Source organism: Diorhabda sublineata, chromosome 6 (assembly GCF_026230105.1).
Source record: "Diorhabda sublineata isolate icDioSubl1.1 chromosome 6, icDioSubl1.1, whole genome shotgun sequence".
NCBI lineage: Eukaryota > Metazoa > Arthropoda > Insecta > Coleoptera > Chrysomelidae > Diorhabda > Diorhabda sublineata.
The window spans coordinates 30,847,069-30,867,239 of NC_079479.1; the positions used below are offsets into that span (position 1 = coordinate 30,847,069).

General features: G+C 31.3%; 2 protein-coding genes and 1 long non-coding RNA gene across 3 annotated transcripts; all 3 read left to right on the forward strand.

The window, feature by feature from the left end:
- Positions 1–3,211: 3,211 nt before the first annotated feature.
- Positions 3,212–5,799, forward strand: LOC130445477 (uncharacterized). The gene is made up of 3 exons (XM_056781106.1): positions 3,212–3,372; positions 3,521–3,626; positions 5,553–5,799. Exons 1-3 carry the CDS (start codon positions 3,278–3,280, stop codon positions 5,721–5,723), a joined length of 372 nt encoding a protein of 123 aa, XP_056637084.1. The 5' UTR covers positions 3,212–3,277; the 3' UTR covers positions 5,724–5,799.
- A 4,467-nt stretch (positions 5,800–10,266) lies between these two features.
- Positions 10,267–12,666, forward strand: LOC130445119 (uncharacterized). Its single transcript, XR_008910023.1, has 3 exons — positions 10,267–10,394; positions 11,086–11,191; positions 12,386–12,666. It is a non-coding gene; the product is annotated as an uncharacterized LOC130445119 (long non-coding RNA).
- Positions 12,667–14,747: 2,081 nt separating this feature from the next.
- LOC130445450 (uncharacterized) lies at positions 14,748–17,377 on the forward strand. The gene is made up of 3 exons (XM_056781068.1): positions 14,748–14,883; positions 15,849–15,954; positions 17,103–17,377. The coding sequence occupies exons 1-3, from the start codon at positions 14,789–14,791 to the stop codon at positions 17,328–17,330; spliced, it is 429 nt and encodes a 142-aa protein (XP_056637046.1). The 5' UTR covers positions 14,748–14,788; the 3' UTR covers positions 17,331–17,377.
- The last annotated feature ends 2,794 nt before the right edge of the window (positions 17,378–20,171 follow it).

A 20,171-nucleotide genomic window follows, 5' to 3' on the forward strand; every position in this document is an offset into this window, starting at 1 on the left:
GTACTATTGTATCATTTGATATATTTCCTCAACCCTTATATAATTGTCAGTTCCCCTATGACTAATGAGGGTCCAAAAAATTAATTTTTGTATGAGTGAAACATCTATCTATATCTTTGAATTGAAAGAAGTTGTAAAGATTATCTATTATAACGATTGGTCATTCAATTTTACAACTTGCTTAATATATTCCAATCACCTTTATGCTGCGATTTTATAATTTTACTATTGAACAGCATGTGTGTTGACCTCAGTTGTTACAGGTGTAGATATCCTCTTTACATGAGACGGCCTAAAATAATTGCATTATTTATAATAGCACTGCTATAATTTTGGTTCTTCGAGCCCGGTTAAAATACCAATTCATTTTCTCTTTCACCAAAATATCAATATCTAACCTTATGTTGGTAATTAAATAAAAATATTATATAATTCAATGAAATGATTATTCGCACCTACAATATTATTACGCTTTTCTAATAAGTTATATTATAATGGAATTATAACAGCACCAATATATAATAAAGCAACAACTTCTAAACAAACCGATCCAACATTTGTTTTTAATTGTGAGTGGGTCTCAAGAGACATAAACGAATTAATTAAAACATAAATACAAGCAAACTAATCTAAGAGAATGGGCATCCTGTTTCTAACCAAACCCAACCTAAAAGCCAATAGTTGTTTAAGACAAATAGAAAGATTGATAATAGCAGAACATGCATTAAAAGACAACGTCAATCTCAATAAATTTGAGAAACCATAGCTATTTGTTACCACGACAACTAATCGCTATGCTTACTAATATTACAAATGTGAAAGCGTGATGTTTGTCCCGCTTTCACGCAAAAACTATTTGACGAAATATCATGAAACTTTCTACACATATTCTGGGAGGTACTAGAAGTAACATAGTATACTTTTTATTAAAGAAAAAATATTTTTTACAAAAATAAAAAAAATTGTCAACGAATACCAACATTTTGCTACTTCAGCGCCATCTAAGCGTATGTCTAAAAAATGCCTCAGAAGCGTAAATCTACATTATCTAAAAATTCGTCACTGGCCCGTGCAGCAAAAGTTCTTTGTGACCTTCGGTTCATTAAGAGCTGAAAAGACAACAGCAAGCAAGGCGACAAAATGATTTGAGAGCTGCTGAAACATTTCTTTAGAGCGATAGAAACGCCAAAACAATCACAGACTAGGAGAATTGTTCGAGCAGAAATAGTTACCACGCGCCGTCGAATTTTGATGTGTAAGGAGTGGTCCATATTTAATGATACTGGATTTCAATATAACCCTACAATGGAATATATCAATTATCCTCTAATTTTTATTGGCTCAATGAATAAAAAATGTCAATAATAATGAAAAGCTAGATTATGATCTCATAGGACCACAATTTTACGTAGGATAAACACCGGCAATGGTGGACTCTTCTTTTTCGACGCACCAGAAGGAACCAGAAAACGTTTTTGCTCAACTTATTTGAACATTAGTTATTGTATTTCATAAAGCATGTTTTAAAACTTCGTTGAATGTAGTAATTTTTAAAAATCGATAATACTAACCAAGCAACAAAATAAAGTTATCATATTGATATATTTCTATTATAATAATTTCTGATACTTATTTACTGGATTCGATGCAAGTGAAGCCGCGTGTAAAAGCTAGTAAATTGTAATGAGAAGCTATTGAAATTCAAAAACATACAAATAACTTTAACAGAATGAAAAAAGGGCACTATGTGGTCAATAGAGTTGCAAGACCACCGATCTTGTCAACTGGAATGGGTTCTACAAAGTATTCAATCAAATTAATCAAAAATCTTACTATTGGAAAGTACCGCTGTAATCGGAATAGAAGATATGATGAGTCCAGACTTCCAGCTACAAAAAAGTGTGAGACAAGGCTTCGTTATATCACGTACACTACTTAACATCTTTGGTGAAGCTATAATAAGCAATCCTCTAGATAAATGAAAGGGTGGAATTCTTGTAGGGGGAGATATAATAAGCAACTTACTAAGCAGAAGCGAGCGGGAGTGTGGAAAGTATGATCTAACAATAAACATAACCAAAACAAAACCAATTATAGTGGATAAATCTAGCCTCTAACCTCTCTGCTTGACGATCTCGTAAGGGTAAATCGGCTTTATATATCTGGAGTCGATAAGAAGCAACATGAGTAGATAGATACGGAAAAAATAGAAGAATTGCCTTCACCAAGTATGCGATGATAATTAAATTTTGAAAAAGCTTTTACATTACCACTAAAATAAATCTGGTTCGAATGTTGGTCGTCCCAATCTTCTCATACATCTCAGAACCGTGAACATTAACAGCTAATGAGCGAAAATATATTGATTCATTCGAAATTTGGTACTACAGCAGATTATTCTAGACTACGAAGTCATGTGTAAACACCATACTATCATCAATATTCATGAAGTAAGTGCTGTAATATTTTGGACACGTAGCTAAATGTCGAGATGACAATATAGACAGGCTTATAGTGATGGGAGAAGTACGAAAATAATTATAGGTCGATCCCTTATCTGAAAATATCAAACAAGTGACAGACGTATCGTTAGAAAAGACTGGAGATCAAGAAATGTAGAAGATAATAGAAAAGGGAATAGGGACGTTCCAAAGAGATCACGACCATCCTGACTGAGGAAACGAGTAGACAAACTTTAACTACCCGATACTATTTGTTTTGTATTTTCAAGATAAATGAACATTTGAGAGGAATAAGAATAGTACTTAACGAAACGATATTGGTTAGTAATATAATGTAATAAATAATTACTGACCCAGTTACACATGTAAATAAAATGAAACTAATGTTGGATTGGCGATGAAATTTTATATTCTCATGAAGCACATTTTCCATTACATAGAGAATCTACACCATAATCCAGTGCTCATTTTTAACTATAAGAAATTATAGATCAGCCACGATATATGGAATGCTTCTGATTCCGTATGCAGTAACTCTTGATAATTTGCCATTTTCAATGGAAATTTCTGAATCAATCTTTGTTTGATAATTCGAAAAAAGTTGTGAAAAACTATCTGTTTAACATGATATGATATGTTATCCTTTGATTCAAAGTTCAAAAATAGAAACATTATATTATAAATCTTATCATTAAATCGATGTACTTGAATTGACACCTTTATATTCAAACCTTGAATTAAGTGTTTGATAACGATATATTGAAAAAGTATATATTGGGAATGAGTTCAACCTCTACTCAATCAAATCCTTGAACATGTACGCCAAAATCGCTTTAGCAGCTTTACTCGTATGTGCTCTGTACAGCAGAGCCTACGGTAATTTAGTAAGTTGTGAAGATCCCGATGAACCGTAAGTACACATTTTCCAACATTCACTTGAAAAAAAAATTTTTTTAAGTCATATTTTCTCTTACGATAATATAATTGCTGGATGTATTGATTTTTATAACTAGTTCAGATACTAGATACTAATTTGTTTTCTAATTTTTATGTTTTAGCGGTTTGCTCGTTAGTAAGATTTATGAAGAACCTCCAAAAAAAAGTAATTTCACACTGAGGGCACCGGAATATGGAGAAACAGAGACAGCTATCTCCTGTATCTTCGTAAGTTGAATTATAATTGTTTTGAAATCAAGAGAAAAAACCTCACACATAAATTCATACAAAATCAGTTACAAAAATTCAATCAACAAAACGTTTAAATCTCTGCAAGCAAATTGTATGAACAACAAATATATATCGCTTTTTTTCCTTCATACAATGAGGCTCAATGAAAACCTAACTAACCATCATCTATCGAATATTTTGACGAGAAAAACATGATAACCCCTAGAATTCTTCAAATAGAAATAAGTGCTCAAAATCATTTATTGAAAAGGGTATTTTTTCCCATATCGATTCTTAATTTTTAAAATTACGATAACTCTTTTTGTGAAGATACAGCTGCCTCTCGAAACCCGACCTTATCATTATAGTAGATAATAAGAAGTTTTTTTTCTAATACGATAAAATAAATTAGCATGACTGCCGATCTCAGCTTATTCCAATCCTGAAAAACAACGAGATTTTTAAATAACGAACGTATTCACTAGTACAAAAGAAGACTGGAAAGTAATGTCGCTTTTTTTGATTAAATTTCAACCGATAAAGTTTTATTTTTGGTCAATAATATAATCATATCCGTTATTAACATTTCGCCATATAATGTACAAATTTTTAATTATCAATCAATTAGTTTCTGAGCAAAACATGACTTTTTGGACAACATTAAAATTGTCAACTCCCTGCCATAAGAAAATGAAATGAATAAATGGAAATCTGTGATATTAGAAAAGTATGGTGGAAGAGGCTGTACTTTTAACTCTAATTCATTAATTTATTACAATGTTCCTTGTGCCCAGTTTATACGTGCAATGACGTATTGCAGCTTTTTCTGAAGACTGTTACTGGATAATTTTTTACTAAAAATTGATTCACTTGCTCCAACTACACAGAGATGAGTCTGCATTGGTATTTCGTCTAGATTTGATTACTTCAAAATTCCACGTATATTCCACCAAACACACGGAGCGATGTAAACCTTGCTTTACAATACTTGGTGATTCAATTGGAAAGAGCCACTACCTTTCTCATGTTAAATTATCATTCAGAAAAATGATAAAAAAAATGGTTCTGTATATTGGCGTTTTAACAATAAATATGTGGGGAATCTGTTGGATTTGTTCTCTTTGGACAAATTATGGGCGAATCAAATACCATTTCTGCCCTTATTTGGCTGATCACTGACACTATAATCTTGAAATATCTTTGATACGACTTCGAAATACATCGACATTCCGGTATTTTTGGACATTCTATTGATGGCTCTTCGACTTTTTTGACATTTTAGTGTAAAATGCCATAGATTTATCTTCAGATTCGAACCACTCATGCACTAAAGTAGCCATACACGTTACAGTTCAACCTGTGTAGTATTCTCGAGATTTACCTGAATTCTTGCTGTGGAGTTATACTGCGCAAAATCAAAGTGACACCGTACGCTATACCTATGCGTGTACGTTGATCGCTGAATGGAACAAAGAAAGAAGAAGAAAGCAGAGTTTATAACACTCTAGTAGATCTGCGAGAGTATATAATGCACAGAGACACAACAGAATTTGCTATTTCTATTTTTCTAATATTTACGGTTTTGAAACGATTTGATTTATATATTTAAAAAAATGCACTAGTTATATTTGATCGTATTTCTGCAATGCATGACAGACATTTCAAAAATATAGCAGCTTCTTTTCAACAATTACAATAAATAGTTAGGAAATTCTGAGAATGCAATATCTGCTTACGCGATTAGAGGTTAAGTTATAATTTTTGCGTCAACAGTTGTCACCCTTACAAATTTCCGTGTTTCAGGTTGTGTCAAAATATAGTTAAAGCATCTCATATATTTTCTCACTCACGCTCTATTGAAAATATGATTTAATTCTCTAACTGTAAAAAAATATTTACTGAAAATTCAATTTTTCATTTCAGTTTGATTCTTCAGAAAACTTCAATGTTGTAATAACAGACGGTGGTCTTGGTAAGAACTTTGTAGAGTTGCAAATTTCTCCAATCGATGAGGTCGAAGACGATCATCACCACCATGACGACCGCGATGACAAGTACTATTACGAATTGAACGTATACAGAAAGCCTAACTAGTTGAATATGTATAAATTATAATGTGAAGCGGTTAAAATGTTTATTGTGATAAATAAATAAATAACATTTTTCGCTATTTTTGGTTCTGATTTCTCACCTTTAGAGGCCTATAACTCAGAAACGAAAAGTCATCTACTCACTCCCGAATTTTTTGCCTCAAGTCCCAGAACGGTTTAATTATTATTGTCTTTAAATTGGAACAATGTCAAATATTCCAGTATAAACTGCGTTTATTATGAATAATGAATAATAAAAAAAATATTCAATCAGCAATGTTAAAGTAAAGTAAAGAAAAGTACTGGACTAAACAGCTCGTAGGTTGCTACATAGATAGCGCAATGAGTCCTAAATCTATATGATGTTTAATTAGCTCTAATTTTCCAAAGACAAGTTTATGAATTTGACAGATGTCGTGCTATTAGTTTGTGAGTTAAAATATTCTAAGTGAACATACTTTTGTTAGTAAACTGATAAATTTAAACGAGTTGAAATACCCAAAGAAAACATCAAAAGTCTACTAAATTATCGCGGATGACTGTAAAGTGATGAGCCTGGAAAGACTGAAAGTTTACTGGCAAGTAATATTTTGAGATGCTTATGGTATAATAATCATCGACTAATATAAAAAGGGAAAGAACAGCGATTATTAAGTAGCGTTATTAGAACATTTGAAGAATGAAATTGCGAAAAGAATTCCATTTGAAGAAGAAGAAGAAAATGTTGTTACATCAAGACATTGAACCGTATCACAAATAAATGGAACGATGGTGAAATTTCATCAATTAGGCTTAAAATTTTTTCTGCATTCATTGTATTTTTCAAATCTGTTATTTAAAGACTTTTTTTGTCCTCAGACCTTGAGAAGCTACTCGCAGGACAAAAATCTTGTGTCGATGAAGAGTGAAAATTTAAAATTGAAATATAATCAAATTCTATAAATAAATCATTCTATATACCTCTTAAACCATCTATTAACAACAACATAAACATGAACGAGGCGCCTGATAAGAAGTATCTGGCGTCAACGTGGTCGTTCGCACAATCATTAAATCGTTTTCATCATTCAATTATCCAATCAATTCTAAGTTATTCCAATAATGTTCGTTATGGACGCTTTTTATGCAGCTACAACTTTCAATATATTGTGGCCCATAACTTAATTCGTGTTTTTTTTTTTCAAAATTTGAGCGTTTATTTAAGAAAAACGTGTACAATAGTTTTATTCAAAGTATTGCCTATCTGAAACTATGACCTTTCCCCATCTTTCTAGCAATTTGTGGATCCCATCCCAAAAGAACTGCGCCGGCTTGGCAGCCAAGAATGAATCATGCCATTTTATGATATCTTGCTCTGATGTTAACCTTATTCCAGTGAGGGCGTTCTGCATCGACCGGAACAAATGGTAGTCAGAAGGGGAAAGGTCTGGGCTATAAGGTGGGTGAGGTAAAATTTCGCATCCACTGTTTTCCAAATAGTTCTTAACCGGAATAGCAACGTGGGGCCCAGCGTTGTCATGAAGGAAAATTATTCCCTCGTGTCTGGTGCGTTTTTCATCTACTGCTCTCTTAAAAGGGATTAATTGTTTTGGGTAGCGTTCTCTGGATATTCGGCTTTGCCGTTGTTTGGCTGGTTGGCTGGATTTCACATACGATTTTTTGCGCTTGGGGTTGTCGTAATGTCGTAATCACCAGTAACAATCCGATGCAAAAATTCTGTGCCGTTTCAGCAGCATTTCGAACATGCAAAACCGCCTTTCGACGTCTCTCGGCTTGAGTTCATGTGGAACCCAATTTCCTTGTTTTGAATATATCCAGCTGCTTTTAAACGTTTTTAAATGGCTGCTTGAGTGACACCCAAAGAGTCTGCGAGCTCTTCTTGTGTTTGGCAACAATCTTCATCGAGTTATGCTTCCAGTTCTTCAACTTCAAACTTTTTTGGCTGCCCAGGACGTTCATCGTACCAAAATCATTACTTTTAAATCGTGAAAACCACTTTTGGCGCGTTCGCTCAGCTAGAGCATGTTCATCATAAACTTCCACTAAAATACGATGACTTTCGGCAGTATTTTTCTTCATATTAAAGTAATGAAGAAGAACTCCCCGCAAAAACACTTTTTCGGGAACAAAATTCGACATTTATGAGTGAAAAAAATTATTGTTTTTAACTCTTCAAATGAATGACATATACTGAAAAGACGTACAATAACAGTAGCTTTCCAACTCAGGTGCGGAATATCGGAACGATGTAATATTACAAGTTACGCCATCTCTTATCAAATCGCACGAATTAAGTTATAGACCAACATAAAGATTCGAACAATCCTGGAGCTATTTTTTTCATCAGAAATACCAATGCTGAGAAGGTTAAAAATAGTATATTATATTATAAGGATTAAAAGTGCATATTTTTTTACGAGCAATATTTGCAGTTGCGAGGCGGAGCGCAGCGCAGCCGAGTAAATGCAAAATTGCGAGTAAAAATAGGCACTTTTAGTCCGTATGATATATACTATTTTTTCTCCAACCAAGTCAAAATTAAAATAAAGTTAGTTTTATTCAAAAATCGTTAATTATTTGGTAATAAATTTGAACACCTATTAATTATAACAGCGATAGTAAGTCGGTAGTCATGGATATCTGGTATTGTTGGTAATTATCGATTGTCAAGTAGACGTCATATAATTTTTGTAGTAGTTTAGTAGTGCTTTTACTCCTAGGATTAAAAGTAGCGTTTTTAATCCTAGGATTAAAGTGTTGCTAAGCAACGAGCAAATTTTTGTACAGTAAGGGAATTGATGGCTTTTGCACCTGAAAATAGTACAAAAATGTCAACATTTTTTGATGGTTGGAGAAAAATATTTTGCTATCGCGACTTGCTAACGCTGTTATAACTAATAGGTGTTCAAATTTATTACAAAATTATTAATGATTTTTGATTAAAACTAACTTTATTTTAATTTTCACTTGGTTGGAGAAAAAATAGTATATATCATACGGACTAAAAGTGCAATTTTGCATTTACTCGGCTGCGCTTCGCTCGGCCTCGCAACTGCAAATATTGCTCGTAAAAAATATGCACTTTTAATCCTTATAATATAATATACTATTTTCTTCAAGCGTATAATAATATCTATATTAATTTCGGCAACACAGATCTTAGAAATAACCTATTCTTTTACTAGTAAAATAATGAACGCTCATTATTGTACTAGTAACAAAATAATGAGAATCGATAGCCACGTCTTATTATGGGCGTTGTAACCAAGTAGGCAGGAACTTTCTACTTTCTACTTAATTTGATGTTTTGCAAAGTGTATTGTAAAAATATATCTTCAACGTACACCTCCGCTTGAAGAAAATACAGTATATGTCACTGGGAACAGAAGACCCATTATATGTTTCACCAAGTTTGCACAGCCTTGGCTCTCGCCACGACAGTGCAAGTATCTGGGCTCAACAATAATTACTCCTAGTCACATAATGTACAAATCTAATTCCGCTAACAAATGTGACTCCTTGACATTAGGAAACGTTCTTCTTCTTCATTACCTTCATATATCAGTCATGAAAAGTAGTTATGTAAAAACTGTTTAAGTTTCAAAGAATGATTTATTATTTCATTACAGTACTACTGTTTTTGGGGAACACTTTTCGCATGGTTTAAGTCATACCTTACTAATTGAAGTGTACGTTATTCGGTGCATGGAGTGTATTAGAAATCTAATTGTTCTGTTGAGTATTAAGTAAGAGTCATAGAGTATAATTTAAGTAAGCTGTAAGCTACTGATTGACCTTAAGATTATATTGCAATCTCAGAAAAATATCCAATAAAGCTAATTGTTATTAAAAAGTTACTTAAATAGCTTTCCATCAATTGACAACCTCTGAAACTCACGTCAAAGACCTTTATAAGCTGCATGTTAACTATGGTATCAAAAGGTGCTAAATCAAAAACCACTCATATGAATTTTGATGTTTTCTCCTCGTGCTATGACCGTTATAGGTGGTTGGCCTCTGTATTGATTAGCATTGCTTTATTTACTTCTGCGCGAAATAGCTAAGTTTTGAATTTCTCGAACCATCGAAGATTTTTCAACTTCCATGTTATGCATCGGCATATGCTTTTCCTATACATTATTTTGTCTTCCATTACCAAGTGAGGAAGAGTTTGCGCATCACATGACCAAAGTATTCTAATGTACGTTGCTTCATAGTATTGATTTTCTCTAGTTTTGTTCATGCGCCCAAGAACCTCTGTGTTTGTAACTCTATCTTTGAAATACGGCAACAAACCAGTATGTCAAACACTTCTAAATCTTTGAGCAGATTTGCTGCAAGCGTCATTGCCTCTGCGTCGCATAAGAGCACTAGAAACACGTAGCAATGTTGTCTCCTTATTCTCACATTGAGATTAAGATCATAACTGCTCACTTGTTAACTATGATATTATAACATTCGAGATTAAAAATCTTGAAAACATTCTATTTTCATGATATAATATTGATAAAGTGTGATAACGATTTATAAAAGTATAAATTGCAGTTGAATTCAACAGCAAATGAACGAAATTCTTTAACATGTACACCAAAATCGCTTTAGCAGCTTTACTTGTATGAGCTCTGTGCAGCAGAGCCTACGGTAATTTGATATACTGTGATAATCTCAAGGAACCGTAAGTATGATACATATATATCAATCCCTCCGATTCTTAACTTCTAGAGTTTTTTTATATTCTTATAATTAAATGATCTTGCCATTATATAAGTATTTCATCATCATCTAACAATTTGTTTCAATTAATATGGAATTAGAATTGTTTAAGAAGACTTACTTACTTGAGAAGAGGAAACCTTGTTGGCCCCTTTTGCCTGGAAAGCTCATTTGAGAACAAAAGTTACGTCAAATAATCATCCAAGTATTTTAGTAATCTTAAATATCAAAAAAATTGAAGAAAAGTAAGATTCCGTCATAACGTTAATTATATTAATTGTGATGCTGATTATATAGGACAAACATTTCAATATTTATGGAATAGATTAAGTAATCAATACGTTAAAAAAATTGGACTATTCAACAACCCGTGAAAAACTATACATTTAATAATAAAAATTCAAAAATCCCTGTAACAGAGACAAATACAAAAAAAACTAATGTTCAGAAATGGCTCCAATACATTAAAATAGGAAGATCGAATTGATTGTATGTTTATATTTTGAAAAAAATTGTGCATAGGGTGAAACGTTAAAATTATTTTCTATAATCAATTAATCTTCCATGAAAAAACATAAAAATACTGTTCCAAACAAAAGAACTCAAAATTTATGGCCAGTATCATTTAGATGTAAAGTTTAATTTTGTTTTAGTGGTGAGCTCGTTACTTGGATTTATGAAAATGTTCCAGAAGGTACTAACTTAACAGTAAGAGTACCTGAATATGAAGAAACAGAAACACCAGTTTCATGTATCATCGTAAGTTGAGTTTTCGATATATAATCAAAAGAAAAAGTCTTATCGATATTTATAGAATTGACCATTTAAAATTTGTAAGCACTTTAAACAGAATATAAAATCATAAATGGTGCTAAGAATAATCATGAATAAAAATATTTTTCATGATTAATCATGACATTCATGATCTATTCCTAGTTTACCAATTTTCTTCAGGTTAAGTCAGTTATGATGTAACGATGGATTTTGAAGCAAGAATCGTCTCCCTCAAATAACATAGAAATTAGGGCTCAAGTGCTATTTTTTGAAGACATTTGTCCCCTTTTTAATTTAATGTTTATAAGAACGATTTTGTCATAATTTCGATTCAATATTTATTTTTCTAGAGGAGTGAGTATTTTTTTTAATAGTGAGTATAATAAATTGGCAATAATTCAGAAACTAGACTCACAAATCCTTAAAAACTTACGTTGTGTACTGGAATTCCTATCTATTTCCTTGCCCGTCCTATTTTACGCCCCAGAAAGGACAATGAATATATGGTAATCGATTGGTATTTTTAAGTTCCAATATGTTATTCTATAACTAAAAACAAGCATGTCGACTTGTGGTCCCTTCTCTGTATATTCTAAAATAATAGTTTCAGCAGCCGCATCGTAAGTTGTCTAAAAAAAGAAAAAAAACTAGTCCAGCTTACTACCTTTGTACTTTGAAATCAAAGTCGTTGTCTCACCTGAAGCCGACTTACGTTTTCTTGTTTTCTAGTTTCAGCACAATATTTTTAACCGTTATTTTTGTTATTGACTTGGTTGACATATGTTTTAAACAAAATATTCCATATGGAAACTTTAGATTAAATTTTCTTGGACATCCATACTTGTATGAAGAATTGACCACCAGCAGACGTTATTTTCATGTATAGAATAACATAGGTAGTGCAATTTCAGAAAAAGTGCTACTGTGCCATGTCCTTTAACAAGTGCCATTGATCATCTTCGATTTATTCAAGAAATTTCGGTCATGGCTTGAATGAAATATTTACGCTATTAAGTGGCATCTTCGGTCACTATTTGAGTTTGAAAACATAAGAAAAAATAGAAGATGGACTGAACAACAACAATTCTGTATGCCTTGTCGTAAAATTTGAGCACTAGATATTAATCCTTGTTTAAAAACATTTTATCACTCTTTTTAAAAAACGTGATTCTATTTCAGTTCAAATCCTCTGCCCTTAATGTTGAAATAACAGACGGAGGTCTTGGTAAGAACTTTGTCGAATTGTACATCAGTCCAGTAGAGATGGTCGAGGACAATCAACTCCATCGTCGTGACGACGATCATCACCATCATGACGATGATCATCATCATCACGACGACGACGATGTTGATGATAAAATATACTATGAATTAAGCGTTTACAGACAAAAAGATCAGTGAAATAATGCATTAATTGAAATGTAATACGTTTTATGATAAATAAATAATATTTGTTGTTACTTTTGTTTCTATTGATATTTATCCTATTGTCATTGGATGGTTTGATTTGCATAGTGAACTGTATTTTATGTTTGCTGCTGTGATATGATATTATGATTGATTTATGTGGGTCAATTTTATGACTAAAATTGAACAAATAATGATTTTGCACCTTTTAAATAACAGTATTTACGTCGCTAGCTGGAGACTTTTTCAGAAAGTGGTATTCAGCTTCAGTTAAAGTGTTGGTACTTAGATGGAATGAACAATTAATATTGAATTGGAAACCACCAGCTTTTCAACGAACGACGTTAAAAGTGAATGAACAATGAAAAAAGTTTCAGTAACAAATAAATTTATTCAAAAAAATTCGCATCAACTGTGTTTCCAGTAAAGAATAACGAATAGAAGCTGTTATAAATTAAATACAACTATATATATTAAAGATAAGACAGGGACTTATCTATGGAAAGCCGGGATACTTGCAGCCCTCAACTGAGGTACCAGTGGTGTACCGGTTGAGTCCTTTGGGTGGTTGAACTCCAACCTGGCAGTTGTAGAACTGCGGAAAAAAATAAAATGACGAGGGAAACGGGAACACAGACGGATATTACTAAGGAAATAATGAGTAGGTAGAACAGATTTGAATAAAAAGAGGCCTATGCTCTTACATATAAAAAGGCTGAATTTATATTTTTTTAAAATATAACCAAACAGGAATCTATTCTCAAATAAATAGAAAATACGAATTTATATAAAAATATGGTTACAAAATTTGCTTAAAATAAAAAGTAAATAATAAAGTTGTAAAGCAATTGTTAAATTGCTACGGAATGCTCATGTTCTGTTAAATTCGGCAATCTTTCCTTGTAGAACTGTATCCGTAAGGGACTTCTGAGAAATACTTTTTTGATGGTATTAATTAGTAAATTCCTAACAGAAAATTCACATCTAAAATGTATAGGGCGGCATCTGATAGCATAAGTAAATTTTTTCCAGTAGGAACTACATAAGATAATAAAGATTCATAGAACGTTTATTAACATTTCTTAAAATACTTAACCGGACAGTTTTCTCTGTCGACTTGCTATTAAGTAATATTTTCTAGGTTTCTCTCCTGCATAAACAAATTTATAATAGGCATAATGCCCATAACAATCTATAGCTTCGTTCACAAAAAAAATGAATGTTTGATTTAATACAATCTTCTTTAGAGAGGTATATTTGCACAAATTATTGCCTCGCATAGATCAGCATCAAATTCTTGTTGTTTATTAAACGAAGTAATGAACGACGGGCTACTGTCTAACGGTAATTTGTTTAGAAACATGCATCTTCTTGCGTTTTGACTTGTATTCTTCTAAAGTATTGTCCAGATAATGTTCCATGATTCCAAAAAAATAACTGACTGAATAGTATATTCCATACCAGAAAAAGGGTACTTCAGTTTGATATAAAATATAATCAAAGGCACATATAGATAGGCTGTTAATCAACTGCTCGTTGGCCTAACCTAATGCAATCATCTAAAACGCCATATCCATATTCCAGGCATTACGGAGGTGCAAGGAAGATAAAGGAAATTCAGATCGCGTAATCGGTGAATGCTCAGCACTCACATGTACGAGGTTCATAAGCCTTACAACTTGCCTATTGACGTTAACGGGTTTTTTGACTAGCTTCTAAAGAGACACTGGTCTTTGATAGTCGTGAGGTACGATGGGGTTGTCATAAGGCCTAGTTGTACTTTATATTGTTTGTATTAACAAAACAGAAATATCGCCTGGGAATAACTCTCGAAATTTGTATCAGTTGTCTAGAAGTTGACATAAATAGTGATTTACTGCATCACGATCCAACCTCAATATCTTCCTGAGTAAATGACTAGATTTGACTGGAAAGAAAGAGCGAGATTAACAAACTATAAATAATGTCTGAGTATCTGATGAATGTTAGAAGTTAGATTTCATAAGAATACTTTTTGAGGCGTCTTTTGTACATTCGAGATTAAATCTCATCATTGAATCAAAAGTACTTGAAGACATTCTTTTCTTATGATATAATATTGATAAAGTGTGATAACGATTTATAAATGTATAAATTGGAATTGGATTCAATAGAAATTCAATCAAATTCTTCAACATGTTCGCCAAAATCTCTTTAGTAGCTTTTCTTGTATGTGCTCTGTGCACCAGAGTCTACGGTAATTTAATAGACTGTGAAAGTCTCAGGGAACCGTAAGTATGATACATATATCTATATCCTTCAAATTATTATCAAAACTTTTTATAGCGTAGAAGACTTCTCCTTACTATTTTATAATTCTCTAAACATCTATCAAATTATTTCTATTAATATGAAATTAGAATATTTATAAGAGACATAATTAATTAAGACCTTGTTGATCTCATTTGCCTGGAAAGCCCTTGTGAGAACAAAAGTCACGTCAAATAATCGTGTAAATATTTTAGTAATCTTAAATATCAAAAAAATTAAAAAATAGTAAGATTGCATTATGATGTTCTTAATAGTAATTGTGATCTTGTTAACATAGGACAAACATCTCAATATATAAGAATTAGATTAATAATCATCAATACGTTCGATAAACTGATGTAACAAACCATAAAAAACATAAATTTAACAATAAAAATTAAAAAATTTCTCAAATAAAGACAATACCTATACAAGTTCATATACATAAAAATGAGAAATTCGAATTGAGAGTTGCTCATGTCATTTTGTGTATTTATATTTTGTTATAGATTGAACAAAGATAAAAACGTGAAAATTATTCTCTATAAAAGCATCAATTATCAATCATAATCGCATAATATTGAGATTAATTTATTCAAAAAGGTGAAAAATAGAGTCTATTTTTAATTAGAAAACCTGAAAAACCCTTTTTCATAAACACATATATCTTTCGAATCGAAGTTTATTTTGAATTTAATGTTGACTTTGACATGAGACGAAATTTTCAGGCTGGTGACACTATATTTGGACTAATAGTTTGCCATATATAAAATCAATCGAGGGTAATCTACATATATTATAGATTTTGTAAAAACAAATTAACGACATTCGTTACGATTTCTAATTGGTCGTATTTCAATTTCAAAAACCAAAAAAATGAGCAAAATTCAACAAACTCAATATTTATGTGCAAAATATTTTATTGTGAGGATTATTTTTGTTTTAGTGGTGAGCTCGTTACTTGGATTTATGAAAACGCTCCAGCAGATACTAATTTAACACTTAGAGTACCTGAATATGACGAAACAGAGACACCAATTTCATGTATCGTTGTAAGTTGAGTTTTCGATATATAATCAAAAGAAAAAGGTCTCATCTATATTTATAAAATGGATCATTTAAATATCATAAGCACCTCAAACGTAATAAAAAATCATAAATTTGATAACAATCTTCATGCATATAAAAAACGAAAACTAAGCTTGATGAAATCAAGAGAAAAATTCATGAATTATCGTGTAACATTAATTATGTATTATTCGTTGCTCGATGTATTTCAAATATAAATGCTATTTGTTGAAGAGAGTTTTCGATTTCTTCTTCAGTTTTTTTAATTCTGGAAAATACAAAATTGTATCGATCGAAAAATTTACAAAATCATTGAAGTGAATGTTGTAAAAACTATTTCATCTGTTTTCTCAATTCTTATTCAATATTTTTTTTCGGCTTCATGTCAATAATTTAATATTTCACGAGATCCTAAGAAACTGACTTTGTGTAAACTGTGTACTAGAATTTATATCTATTTTCTCGGAAAAGACTCGGCAATGAATATTATGGTGATCGATTGGTATTTTTGTAATTTTAATATGTTATTAAATAAAAAATACGAATTCAGATCCAGATATCTGTGTGTCTTGAATTATAGCCTTGATCCAACTTTACTCGAGACATCCACAAAGTCTTGATCCGTAGGTAATTGATGTTAAGACTATGGAATTCTGGAAAATTATGGTCATATATTTGATACAATGCCACTCTCTAAATAAAATATAAATACCTTGGACTCCACTTTCTAGGATATACAATATTCGTATAAAGAATTGATAAAAAGCTATTTTTATTTCAGAAAAAGCGGTACTAAGCCATGTCCTTTCACATATATCTCTCAACAGAAACTGCGATTGTATCATCTTCGACTTATTCAAGAAATTTGAGAGATTATTTGATTGATTTATTTGTTAGTTGCTATGACAAAAAGGCGCTATTGAATGACTTCCTTGATCACTTTATTCGAGTTCGAAAATATAAGAAACAATGGAAGATAGGCTAAAATTTCCATCTAGAACGATTAGTATTTTCGGTAATAGTTCTAATATTCTGTACGTCGTGTTACAAAATTTGATTCCTAGATTTTAATCCTTGTTTGAAGACATTTTATTGCTCTGTTTATTTAAAAAAAAAAATGTTTCTATTTCAGTTCAAATCCTCTGCCTTTAATGTTGAAGTAACAGATGGTGGTCTTGGTAAGAACTTTGTCGAATTGTACATCAGTCCAGTAGATAACGTCTATGATGATCATCGCCACCATGACGACGATGATCATCGTCATCATGACGACGACGATCGCCATCATCATGACGACGACAACAACGATGACAAAATTTACTATCAGTTAAGCGTTTTCAGACAACCAGATGATGAATAAATCATAATGTAATACGTTTTATGATAAATAAATGACATTTGTTGTTACTTTTGTTTCCATTGATATTTATTCTTAAAATGATTGTGCTAGAATATGGACAATTGTACAATATACTGCTCGAAAATGTATACTACTACGATATTACGTGGATTAAATTATTCTAATTGAGACAATAATTTTATAGTTTTTTTTTAAATATATATGCAGAAATCGTGGGCTCACATAAATCAACATCAGATGATTTTTGATTTATATAGTTTTGTCTCAGTATTTGTGTCACCAAGAACTTCCCTTGGGTTGTTATCTAGAATTTAGAACATGCTTTTTTCGAACTGTCTAAACTTTCAACCAATAAAATATTTATCAAAACGGAAGGAAGAGAATAATCATAAAAAGATCATAATTTTACTATAAGCTTTAAAGAATACATTAATGTAAGCAATCTCGGGATAGCTTCTGCTCCAAGAATTAACGAGACTACTAATGAAATGGTAAAGTAATAAATTATTTATGAAAAAATGACAAAGATGACTTAAAAATAGTTGGAAATCTCTAATTGACTAACTAAAATATTCTACCCGCTCGAGTCGAAAAAAATCACAAAAACGAGATTGTATCTCGAGATAATTGGCATCAGGACAATAATATTTTCTAGAAGGAACAAATTTAGTCATTTCGACACGAATTTTTTCAAATACATATGCACGTTTTTAGAAATATTCAAAAACACCGACAAAATTCCTAAATATTTTAGCATAAAATCCGCTCTTTAATTTTATGTTTCAAATCTAAAAAAAGTACCGAATAGACCAGTATCTTCACAAAAGAAAGTGGGATTTGGAATTTGCTCTAGCCGTCTATTAGGAAGTCTTTGTCCAAAAATTCTGGGAAAAAGTAAACCCCTAAGTTTGGTTTATGTAAAAACCATTCTCGCATGGAATAACGATTTAAATAATTTTGTTTTCACAAGCATCCTTTAAAAGTATTTTAAATAAAAAGACGACTGTAAATAAGTGTTTTAATGAATCCATTTCAAAAGCTGAACAATGGAAAGTTGCAGTCGCAGTCGCCAAAGAATTAGATAAAACAAAAAATGTGACTGTCATTACATTCATTCAGGAAAGTTCACATGAAAAGAATATTTAACAAAGTTTCTCTGTTTGAATGATAAGCTTCTGAGTGCAAAAAATACAATTTACATTAGGCACGTGGCTTGAAGTATCTATAATTTATTTCAAATATTTTGATCAGATAAAAGAGTTATGTAGAAATTTGATGATGATTCAGCTGCGTCGATGTACAAATCGATTCTTTTGAATCATTGAAACAATTTCTTGAATAGAGTCAACGATTTATAAAGCAATCATTTAAGAGAAACAATATGGCGGTTCCAGCTAACAGGCTTTACTACTTTACTACTTTAACTAATGCGTCAAAAATTAGTGGATAATTTTCATTAGAAATAAATTTTGAAACATTTTACTGTTTATCATTGAAATATGCGCCAATTACGTCGGTCGACGTAGAACGTAGTTTTTCTATGTACAAATTTATACCTAATAAAAGATAATCTATAAAAGTCACATTTACAAAAACAGTAGTTGTGAGTGTATTTAATAGAACGTGAAAATAACAAGTGAATATCTTTAAAAAAATATAAATAATAGATAAATAAAAACGACTTCATTCATTGATTTCTGTTGTTTCATTTACATTGCATATTTTGCATATATTGTTGCATATTTCGCGTTTTTAATGTATATTTTGCATATATATGCGCATTTTTCATGTTACTAAGTTCCATCTTTATTGATATTAGGCGATTTTAGTAAAATCGACTACATTTGTGACATTTGACAGATACGCACGTGCACAAAGCGCCATTTAAAAAGTACTTTTAATAAACTGAATACGTCTTTGATTAGAGAAAGCCATTAGTTTTATTAAAATCGACTTTATGGTTCTTCTTTTAATAATCGATGCCTAGTTGCCTATATAACTCATGTGTTTTAGAAATGAAGACGAAACAAAATCGGTTTCAATACATAATCAAATTTCTAGTGTTTGTTCTTTGGTTTTTCCTTTATATATACCCAAAATAAAAAATATCTGTTTTTGCTACGAGGACATGAGGACAATATTGTGTTTTCAAAATAAATCGTGTCTAATAACTCTCTAGGCGACTGTCATAATTTATTAAGTAAAAAAATAATAAAAAATAATTACCACCAAGTACCAGCAAGCAAGTAAAATCGATTTTATTCTGATAATTATTCCTTACTGATTAGTAAAATAAGCGCCTAAAATAAATCTTTTGCAAAATAGTAAATTTCATAGCAGTTATTTGAATAAATCATCAAATTTTTTGACGCTCGTAATTTTGCCGAAATGTTTTTGATTTCGTTCGGAACCACGGTTAGTCTTATAGTAGGGGGTTGTTAATACATTTCGACAAGTCATTTCATACCGAGCTAAAATCGTAATACAAATGGTATTCTACTAAAAATAACAGTTTTTATCGTCAGCTACTTCAGTAGTGGTGGACTGGGAAATAAAGCATGTTAAAATTTAGAAATTGGGGTTTGAAAATGAGCAAAGTTAAATTAATGTTACCAAACTACACAAAACCCTTGGGCCTAGCTTAAACTCAGCACTGCTAATATTTCAAGCCTTTACAGGATGTAATTTTAATCCAACTTTCAAAAAGAAACCATGACATTTTCAAAAATATTTCAATTCATTTACAGAAATATAAAATTTACACGATTCGTGTAACATGGATGGACTCAAATAAAAATCTGTTTAGTAGTAGTAAAAAAATAATTTTTCCTTAGTTCTTAA